An 11,709-nucleotide genomic window follows, 5' to 3' on the forward strand; every position below is an offset into this window, starting at 1 on the left:
TTACTTTTCACCATCTAAAGGGCAATTGCCAAAGGTTTTGTTAATGACCCTTAAGATGTTCACACCTTCACTACTTTCTCTTTAGATTTTATTAAAGAGGGGCCCTCCTGGTGGCGCAGCGGGTTAAAGCACTGCACTAAGAAGCTACAGCTACCTCCGCATGAGTTCGATCCCGCCTGCCCCGGAGGAGATCCACATGGCCCCGCCTGCCCCGGAGGAGATCCACATGGCGTGGCAGACCTCCCCTGACCCGCCCACTGCCCCCCTGATCTGCCTGTTCTGCTCCCTGCTCTGTCTCTGGTGAATCCTCTCCCCCTCCGCATCTCTGGCCTGTACCCCAGTTCTGTACGGATAAATAAATCTTTAAAAAAAAAAAAAAAAAGATTTTATTAAAGAAACAGGTTATGGGATAACTAACCAAAACCACAATTAACAATTGTAGCAGTCTGTCTGAATCTCAAAAATTTCAATGCAAACAGACAAAAATACCCAAAAAACCCACAAATTAAATATGACCTAGGTTTTCAGGTGGTATGTCTTTAGTAATAATCTAGGGCATTATCTTTATAAGTAAATGAGTACACAAGGCTAATTGGAAAGTATTAGCTTATTTTAAGTATTTTAAAAGTTGAGCAATGTCTCTGAGTACACATTAACACATAATTCCAAACTAATGAAGCCCAAATAAAAACGAGCTTTTATTATCTAAAAAATATAGATTAGCTAGACATTCTGAGAAAATTAATAAATATTTTTAACAAAAGGAAATAGCTACTTCAACTCTGTATATTCAACTATACTTGAACTCTATATATTCAAAACTTAAGGATCTTTTCGACAATTCTGGCTCCAGCAAATTAATTTATGTTTATTACAAGCTATCATATATCATGCATCATAATATCTTATAAATATCCTATTCATTTATTGATAAGAATAATTATTGCACTGAAAAATACTAAAATTCAGACATTTTAGTAAATTTAACTTATTTTCTATTTGCCAACAGGAAAAAAGCAGGAAAATTTTATTATGAGAGACAACCTTTAACTTTTTAACCAACTTGAAACACTCTCACATCAATTTTTATAATCTGGATTCTTCCCTTAGTGCAATAAAAAGCCCTATTTAAACTATTTGAAATTATCAGAGACTTCAGATATCACCACACATAGATTTTTAATAATGTGGCATTTTATGTAATTCACAGGGTTTTAGAGTAATAGAGAATGTTCTTAAAGTGAAATCTACTGGTAGAAAATTAAGTAGTAAAGAAGACATCCTCAGTTCAAAATTGATGGACATACTTAAGAAGCTCAGCAGGTTGACTATGCTGAAAGCTTAATTCAAAGAAAAACTGACAAAGAAACTTTTACATTAACTAATAGATTAGAACAGGGTCCTGATAAGAGATGAAGACAGCCTTAAAGTAGTTTTTAAAGACAGAGTTTACCAATAATGGAAAATATCACAAAGAGTTTTTAATTAAGTATGATGAGAAAGGTAAGTTCAATCACTATAGAACCCAAAAAAGACCCTGAAATTGAAAGTGTCACATATATCATAAGACACAAGATAAAGCAACCCACATGGCCCAGCAGACCTCTTCAGTCTTGCTGGCAGTTCCTTTCAGCAGTGTATTTCACTACATCTGCCTGTTCTATATCCCACTGTCTCTGGTGAATACTCTCAATTCCTGCAGTTCTGGCCTACACCCTAGTACTTGTATGCATAAATAAATAAAATCATAAACGAGAGTGAGGGATAACCTTACATTAGGCAATTTATATTTAAACTTTCTGAACTTTTTTTTTATACAGTAAATCAGGAACAATTTACATAGGGATTTCATGATGTGGTTGAGAAAATTAAATGAGAAGTACATATAATGCATTAAAATACCTGGCATAATATTTAAATAAATTGTTCAATATTTAAGAGAATAAAAAAAAGATACCTGGCATAGTACTGAGCATAAAAATACTGTTATTATTCAAAGCCCTATTACTGCTGTTACCACCTGTGCTCAAATGTCCTTCACATTAATATAGACAAGGGTGGGTCCTCCTCTGGTGGCACACTGGGTTGGAGCACTGCACTGTGAAGCTAAGTTAAGCCAGGCCATGGCTGCTTCAGGCCAAGTTCAGTCCCCACGCCGGAGGTGATCCACATGGCATAGCTGACCTTTCCTGTCTTGCCCACTGCTCCCCTCAGCAGTGTACTTCTCAAACTGCCTGTTCTGCATCCCACTCTGTTTCTGGTGAATCCTCTTGCTTCCCCTGAACCTGTAGTCTGTACCCCATCTCTGTATGTATAAATAAAATCTTAAAAATCTTAAAAAAAAAAAGGTGGGAAGGTTTGTGCATCATTGTGGTTTAGGGGTTAAAGACATGATGCTGTCAAGCTATTACCATCCACTGCAACATGAGTTCAACCCCCAGGCAGGGAAGTGACCCATATGGAGTAGCAGACCTCTCCTGTCGTGCTGCTCCCCTCAACAGTGTATTTTAATAGATCCACCTGTTCTGCTCCCTCCTGTCTCTGGCGAATCCTCTCACCCTCCCCCCAGCATCTATGGCCTGTACCCCAGTTCTTGTTTGCATAAATAAACCTTTAAAAAAAAAAGGTAAAATAAAAGTGGAAATATTTTCCACAGAAGACCTAATCACAGATAGAGAATGGGAGAATTAATAAATTATTGATGGGAAAACTACCCACTAGTAATATTCATCAGCACTCATGCAATTATTTCATAAATCCGGATATACCATCAATACCTCTTTAAAAGAGACTGGAAGTGAAAACCTTAGAAGTGTTACTTGCATCTATTGTGTAAACAAAACTCCACTATTATGTGAGGTTTTTAATCTATTCATATAAGAACTATAATTAAAAAACAGTGGGCAGGTGCTAAAATGGAATCATTGGTTCACCATCTGTTTTTCCATTTCTACAATTAATAAATACATTTGGCAAACTTCAAAAAGCTTTGTGCCTACTTAAGAAAAGGGGAATAAGAGAAAATTTGTTTGACTGCAAAATTCCTACTCGTCAGGGCAAAAAGTAAAAACCTTGTGAGAAGCAAAAATGGGTGTGTATGAAAAGGGTGTAAGAAAATAAAGTCATTGAGGGAGGGAGAACTAGAGCAAAATCTCACTGTTGGAAAGAGGCTCACCTTCATGCTGCTTCACTACATGTAGATGGTAAGAGACAGAGATTATATCCATTTGAAATTCTTTGAATTTTCTGTTATAGCCTTTTGCTCATTTTGCTATTGGGTTATCTTTTTCTCCCTAATTTATAAGGGTTCTTTATAAATTAAGAAATTAGCCTTAAGGGGACTCTCTGGTGGCACAGTAGTTTTTAAGTCTCAGCACTATCAAACTATGCCACCCACTGACACATAAGTTCAATCCACAGCCAGGAAAATAACAAACATGGCACAGCAGACTCTCCTGTCTCGCCTGCTGCTCAGCAGTGTATTTCAGTACATTTGGCTGTTCTGTTTCCCACTCTGTCTTAGGTGGATCCTCTCACACCTCTCAACTCCTGCATCTCTGGCCTTTATGCCTGTTTTGCATGTATAAATAATTTTTTTAAAAAAGAAATTATCCTTTAGACATATAACCTGGCAAGTAGTTTTGTAACTTTGTTATATATATATATATATATTATTTTAAAGATTTATATATATACACACACTACTTATAAATATATACAGAAGTCTGCTACTCCATGTGAGTAACTATATCTGGCGGGGCGGGGGTGGGGGGGTTGAACTCTGTGGCTGCAGATAGCTTTGTAGTGCTGACACTTAACCCCTTGTGCCACGATGGAGACCCTGTAGTGTTGTTGTTGTTGTTGTTTTTAAAGATTTATTTATTTATGCATACAGAAGTGGGGTACAGACCAGAGGTGCAGGGGCAGTAAGAGGATTCACCAGAAACAGAGGGGGGAGCAGAACAGGCTGACTGACCAAGTACACTGCTGAGGGGAGCAGTAAGTAGGTCAGGAGAGGTCTGCCATGCCATGTGGGTCACCTCCGGGGCGGGGATCCAACTCATGCTAAAGTGGCTTTAGCTTCTTAGTGCTGTACTTTAAACCGCTGCGCCACCAGGGAGGGCCCTTTAGTGTGTATTTTTTAGTTCCAGTTGGGGCATTTTTAAGGAAGAGTTGATGTCCCCCCACCTCTTTTTTTCTTTAACTTTTTCTTTAAGCTTTTATGTTTTTTACAGAATCAAATATATCAATTCTTATTTTAGAGTATCAAGGTTTGAGGCCTGGAAAAACCTACTTAATGTTAAAACATCATAAACCTGGGCCCTCCCTGGTAGCGCAGCGGGTGAAAACACAGCACTAAGAACTAAAGCCACTTCAGCATGAGTTCGACGACTGCCTGGAGGTGATACACATGGCACAGCAGACCTCTCCTGATCTGCCTACTGTTCCCTCAGCAGTGTACTTTGTCATTCAGCCTGTTCTGCTCCCCACTCTGTCTCTGGTGAATCCTCTCACCACCCCTGCCCCTCTGGCCTGTACCTCAGCTCTGTATGCATAAATAAATAAAATATTTTAAAAAAATTAAAAAAAATCTTTAATCTTAAAAATTGCCAGAATAGTGGCATTCCTACATTGAGGAGTAGGAGATAGTCTCAGCTACTAAACAGAGAGGAAAGGACTAGGGAGAAGAAGGATATGGTACAAGCATCTTTAATCAACCCCATACATTCATTCTTCTACTAAAGTGGTACCCAATGACTAGATATTCCCACACTTTGAGTCTTCCATCGCAATGTACACTGTAAATTAATTATGTGTTGAGTGTGGGGTAACAGAACCTAGAACACTCTTTGCATAAGAAAACAAAAGCATGGGGATTCCCTGTTGGTGCAGGGGTTAAGTCTCAGCACTATGAAGCTATCACCAGCCATTGCAGCTGAGTTTGATCCTTTAGCACTTGTATGCATAATAAATCTGAAAATAAATAGATATGAAGAATTCTTATCTAGATTAAAAACAAACAAAAGCATGACAAAGCAAGAACTCCAATAAATGTTTCCATAAACAAAAACTGTCAGATAGAAATTGTTTAAATATTCATAATGCAGGGCCTCCCTGGTAGCACAAGGTGTTAAATCTTAGTACTATGAAGCTATCACCAGCCACTGCATCATGAGTTCCCAGCCAGGGATGTGACCCACATGGAGCATCAGACCACCTATCTTGCCAGCTCCTCCCCTTAGCAGTGTATTTCAGTCAATCTGCCTGTTCTGCTCCCCACTGTCTATGGTGAACCCTCTCACCCTCCTATCCACCTCTGGCCTATACCCAAGTTCTTGAACAAATAAATAAATTATTTATATATATATATATATATATGTGTGTGTGTGTGTGTGTGTGTGTGTGTATAATTTTCACATCATCTCATTTTATATATATATATATATATTCCTCCCCACCCCCCCATTGGCTGTAATCTCATGGAATTCCCACCACCAATTCACTCTTATGCCATAACCATAGTCCTGTATGGTCTTCCCACCCCAGTTTTGATCCTATTCCTCTCTCCATTTCTGCAGAATGTCTCTGGTTTATACCTGTTTGTTGATTTTTGTTTTTACTTTTAAATAAGTAAACCTTTAAAAAATATATTCATAATGCAAAATTTCAACCATTCTCAATAATGAGTAAATTATCATAAAGAACTTTCAAGTGCTAGCCCTCCCTGGTGACATAATGGGTTAAAGCACAGCACTGTGAAGCTACCTGAAAACACTGCAGCACGAGTTTAATCCCCGGTCAGGGAGCTGACCCACATGGTGTGGCAGTCTTCTCCTGTCTTACCCACTGCTCCCCTCAGCAGTGTATTTCAGTCAACCTGCTTGTTCTTTTCCCCACTCTTTCTGGTGAACAATCTCACCCCTGCACCTCTGGTCTGTACCCCAGTGTTGGTATGCATAAATGAATAAATCTTTAAAATAAAATTTAAAAAAATCTTTAAAAAACAAAACAAAACTTCCAAGTGTCCATCATTCAGCTCCAACATTTACAACATTAAGCCAGTTTCATTATAAACGATTTTATATGTTATATATTTTCTGACTTGACTTTTATACACATCTAATTAAATGGTTCATAGGCCTCAAATGTGCCTATAAATGGCACTAATCTTGATAGATAAAATGAAAGCTTAAACAATAAATAAAAGCAAATATAGTCTACAGTAAAAATATATTCCAAGACACAAGTCTGGATATTATTATCCAAATAGTATTATCACAGGCCCACTATTTGCAAATAATGAACAATCATATAGACTCCATTGGTTCAAAACCAACACCTTTTTTCATTAAAACTCCAACATTTCCAATTTAGCACTTAACCCTGTTTCAAATTTTAACTATCAACTCTCATCCCAAACCATGGTATTTTCTTTGAATCACTCAAATCTTCCCAAATAATTCATTTTACTAATTTTCAAAGAGGATCAACTATTTCACTTTCAACTCTAATTCCATCTAACTCCTTGAAAAACCCAATCTTTAAAACCACAACCAGCCATTCTTCTGATCCCACTTCCAGGTATAAAAGAACTACTAGAGAAAACCCAAAACAAAGCAAGGTTGACACATTAAGAGTTCTTAAAGAAAACTCCAATTTACCTACTGGTACTAAAATTAATACTTACGCTTCAAATTTCTAGGCAATAATCTCCAGTGATTTTAGTTCTTTAAAATACAACATATTTTTTTCTCACAAAATCCACCCTATCCATGCTTTCACAAGTTCTCTCTTTAATTACTGACAAATTCAAATTCAGTAGCTATTATTGATGAAGTCAATTGTTATTCTGCCAAAATGGAGAACGAAGCCTCTTCCCAACTGCCTCTATCTTAACATGATTTTGTCTCTATATCACCTTACTCCATTCCTTCTAGTATGTCAGAAAATGAGTTTGTTGCTCCTTTCCTTTGATGGTAATTTTATTACCTATTCTGAGGACTCTATATAAACCTGACTTTTCAGCAATCTTGTTCTGACTTCTGTCCTTTTTGGCAAAAACTTTTATTTACCAACCCCTTGATCTATTTATTGCATCCAATAAATAACTCATCACTTTTTATTAATATCTCTCCTAGACTACTATCAAAACAGTGTCCCATTTCTCTCATTTACACATATGTATGTTGTTTCTTCTTCTCCCTTCCTTTTTTTAGTTTCTTTTACACTTTTACCCTTAATACTTAATATTTTCCTCTCTCCATCGAGTTTAATCTTTATTCATGCTTTCTCATTATCTGCTAGAAAATGAGGTAAGAGAATGGGTAAATAAGTGACAGGGAGGATGTTTGTATTGGCAATTTGGGGTTGTTGACATACATGGGGGTAGAAAAATGTTAAGAACTATTGCTCACCACTCTCATAAGTACCATAGTTAAGTTTATGGTGTAATTTCCCAATTTAATTCTCTATAATCTTAATCTCTTTTGTGAGATCCAGTCTATGCTTCTTGTGTTGTAACAGTTACATTTTTATGTTCCACTGTTAGACATTTCCAGACACAACTGAACACTAACACACTAACATCAACTTTCCCATGTAAGGTATCTTTCCTATCTCTTGAATAACCCAACCAATCTCTATTATCCACACTAGAACAAATGTTTCATCTCTTTTTTTTCCTATATCCAGTTAAGTGATCAGACTTTCATTTGGGCTGCCATACTATCCTCATCAAAGAGGAAAGGAATTTCCCATCCAAAAAACTATCCTCACTTACTTTTCTTGCTAGACTTACTATAATTGTACCTCTTTTCTTTCTTTTTTTTTTTTAAAGAGCAATTAGGAAATTTTTTTTTCAAAGATTTATTTATGCACACAAGAACTGGGGTATAAGCCAGAGGTGTAAGGGAAGGGGGCAGGATGCAGTGGCAATAGGATTCATCAGAGACAGAGAGAAGAGCAGAAGAGGTGGATTTATTGAGATACACTGTTAAGAGAAACAGGGGGCCAGATAGCAAAGATCTGCTGTGCCACATGTGAGTTAGCTTCGTGGTAAGAATGGAGCAATATACAGATGAGAGCAATATAGCATGATAGTGCTGAGATTTAACCCCTTATATATAAGTTTAAACATCCCTAGTGATAGGTTTTCTGAAATCTTTCAACTACCTTTTTTTTTTTTAAGATTTATTTATTTATTCATACAGAACTGGAGTACAGGCCAGAGGTTCAGGGGCAGTGAGAGGCTTCACCAAAGACAGAGTGGGGAGCAGAACAGGAAGGTCGACAAAGTACACTGCTGAGGTGAGCAGCGGTCAGGTCAGGAGAGATCTGCCAGCTTGTGGATCATCTCCGCTTATGGATCACCTCCGGGGCCTGGGATCTAACTGGCACTGAAGGGCTGTGGCCAGCTTGCAGTGCTGTGTCCTAATCCCTTGCGCCACCAGGGAGGGCCCTCAACTACCTTCTTATTTACTACTTTTTCTACAGTAGTTTTCAATACTTTGATTTCAAGACCCTTTACAGTCCTAAAAATGACTGAGGACCCTAAAGAGCTTTTGTGTACACGGATTACATCTATCAACAGCTAGCATACCAAAAATCAAAATTGGCAAAAACTTTAAACACAAGAATACACAAACACACATCAGAACTTGGTAGTCTCCCTATCTATCATGATTACTGATGAATAATTTTATGTCCATCAATATCTTGGCAACAGGAAGACTAAGAACAACAGATTTATAAAATCGTCTTTCATTATTATGCTTGCTCAACCTATCAATTTTACAAAACATTTTCTGTATCGCTATCTTTGAGTACACTAATCTCTCTGCCTGGAAGGCATTTTCTTACTCATCCTTCAGAAGCAGTTCACCTGTTACCTCTTCTATGAAGCCTCCTCTTGACAAACCCCATCCTAGTTACCCTTTCTCTGAAATTTCACAGCACACTTGGAACTTTCTACATTGCCTTGCAATTATTGTGTATATGTCTGTCTCTACAAGATAGCGAGCTACATGAAGGCAGACTTGCATCTATATATTTCTTATTTCTAGCATTTTGCATGTAAACTCTTGACTATCCCCAATTATTCCAAGTCATGCTACCTGCTCCATCCTCTAAACTTCTGCAATACTATATGGAAACTAAGAGGGAAAAGCCTACAAGAAGCTAAGAAACTAACAGTTACTTTCTCCTGAGAAAGATTGGGAAATTTGGTCCAGAGGTTTAAATTAAGCTCTGAAAAGCAACTGCCTCCAACAAATGGCCCTTCAGTTTTCCTCCTCACTTTTATTATTCACTGATTAATTTCCCCCCTTATCATCCAATAAACACACACAATATTCATTCCTTCTGTTTATATAATCCCTTTCCCAGGAATTCCATTTGTTATTTTAAATTCTACTTTTCCTTGCAAATGTGGTTCAAGATGTACACATCAGACCAAAGGAAATTTTCCCATTCTTTTGATATCTAACATACTTCAATCCATTCCTATAAGCTCATACTTAAAGTATTATCTTATAGTACAAACTTATTTTTAATAATTTCAAATAAGTCAGTGATGCAACCCCTAATAGTTAAACAATTCAAGAGCAGGCACTGACCTCACTCAAGGCACTTCTGCATTATTATTCATTAGATAATGGTAAATTTTCTAATAAAAAAAAGCATTCCTTACTAGTAATGGTAAGCCAGAAACATGTAAAAAATACTATTTTCTTTATTTTTTTCCTATCTAGTCAGGATAATTCAGGTTATGTTCCCCCCACCCCCTTGGAGGGAAGGAACACTGTACTTACACATAATTTTCAATCTTAACATAAAATATGTGCTAGAAGATGCATCTTCCCAGCATCCTAATTGAAAGCTTAAACAAGACACTTCAATTAGAGGTAACTCACTGTGAGACTTCACTTTGAAGAATTCTCCCCCTTTTTGCTCTTCTATGTTGGATATGTCTCTTACTTAGTTGTTACAAATTTAGCTACCTGAACACATGCTGAGGCATGATTACTGGTAATGATGCCAAACCCTTCCAGTAGAACCAAAGGAATGAGACAAGTAATGCTTATGCATAAAATGAAAACTTAAATTTCCCAAACCAAGAAATCATGGTAACTGTATTTCACACCAATGTTTTTCCTTAAATGGAATTAGTCTAAAGGGTCACGTCTTCCCTATCATCATTTCCTAAAGTATTCACACCCAAATAGAGCAAGCATGAGTTAGAAAGTCACTAAATATCACCATCAAAACTTGCTACATGAATTGAGGTTAACTTTGAAGATCACCACTCCACCTTCATCCTCCTCTTTTTGCATATTTCAAAATCGATTAGAGGTAATATAGAAAAAAAAACCAGTTAAACATTTAATCAGAAGGTTTAAGATGCGCCAAGCCCTAGCTCTTGTAAGTCATACAACCGCAACCGAACAAACTTTCAACACCACCGGGGCGATGTGAAGCAGCCAGTAGTTCCTGCTAGTGTATACAGAGGTATGGCTTTTCAACAAGGGAGTCCTAAAATGAATTTCATGTAAGAAGGAAAGGGTTAATGAGGAAAGAAAGGAGGGAGCCATCAGATGACAGGCAGCAGCTACCTCATCCCTTCTCCCCCTCCCCAAAACGAGTAGGAAACAGCTGCAGAAAGTACCTTCCAGGCCAGAAGCAAAACATTGAGGATGGCCAGCAAAGGGCAGGGTCCGTTCTCATTCTGGGTGATGATGGGTGTGTTCTCTTCCTTCCACTGGATCCACTTGATGTGATAGACAGACTGTCCCGGGAAACGGTCCTTGGAGGCCGCCAGCACCAGAGCTGCCTCCTCCTCCTCCTCCACCTCCTCCTCCTCCCGGCAGAGAGGAACAGCCCGGGGCAACACCGCCGCGCCCTCCTCCTCCTCTGGGACCCTATTCTCCGCTCCCTCCTCACTATTGAACTCGGAGCTACTGGGGAAAGAATGCAGGTTAGAGAACGACTCCAGGGAGTCCAGGCTCGGCGATTCCCCTGGCGGGCTCGGGTCGCTGCAGCTGCTGCTGAGGCCGCCGGCGCAGCAGGGCTCCCCGGAGCCAGCGGCCGCCGATTCGACCCGGCAGGTGCCTGCACGATCCGGGCGGGCGGCCGAGACTCCCGTCGGACCTAGCCCACGGCCCGCTCCGGCCTCGGCTGTGTCCGGAGAGACGGTCACCTTGTGCTGCCCTCTCAGAGGCGCCTTCTGGGCAACAGGACTCTCCAAATCGCTCTCCTTCAAGTCCAAGTCTGGGCAGGTTCTGCAGGGTCCGGGAACCTGAGGAGAGTCCGCGGCAGAAGCCGAGTCCGGGAGGCTCCTCCCGGCGGCCGCCGCCCCCTGCCCATTCCCACCGCTGCTCTCCGCCGCCCATACTCCAGGACCATCCCCAGCGGCCAGCCGGCTTTCCAGCTGCCCCTCCGGCGGAAAATCTGTGCCTGGCGCAGGCCCGGCCGCCGCCCCGTGTTCCAGCGGCTGCAGGCTCTCGGGGCCGCTCTCCATCCCCAGCCGCCCGCCCCTTGCTCTAAAGACACCGCGGAGGGTTCTCCTCAGCCAGCGCTTCCGACGCCATGACAGCGGCACTGGCAGCTACAGCGCCCTTGCGCGGCCTCGGCCAGGCACGTCAAGGGGTAGGGCACCGGGAGCGCGCCCGCGCGCCGCTGCGCGGTCCGCTGGGTGAGGGGAAACCGCGCAGC

At 40.1% G+C, this 11,709-nt stretch overlaps 1 protein-coding gene across 1 annotated transcript in view; it reads right to left on the minus strand.

Moving 5' to 3' along the window:
- Positions 1–11,622, minus strand: part of FAM63B (family with sequence similarity 63, member B) — a 63,816-nt gene extending 52,194 nt beyond the window's left edge. The window contains exon 1 of the mRNA XM_004687741.2: positions 10,664–11,622. Within this exon, the coding sequence (XP_004687798.1) occupies positions 10,664–11,515 (852 nt within the window). The 5' untranslated portion in view covers positions 11,516–11,622. The remainder of the gene's footprint in view (positions 1–10,663) is intronic.
- Positions 11,623–11,709: the final 87 nt, after the last annotated feature.

The sequence above is a fragment of the Condylura cristata genome, unplaced genomic scaffold, assembly GCF_000260355.1.
Source record: "Condylura cristata isolate star-nosed mole 26May11 unplaced genomic scaffold, ConCri1.0 scaffold00023, whole genome shotgun sequence".
NCBI classification, from domain to species: domain Eukaryota; kingdom Metazoa; phylum Chordata; class Mammalia; order Eulipotyphla; family Talpidae; genus Condylura; species Condylura cristata.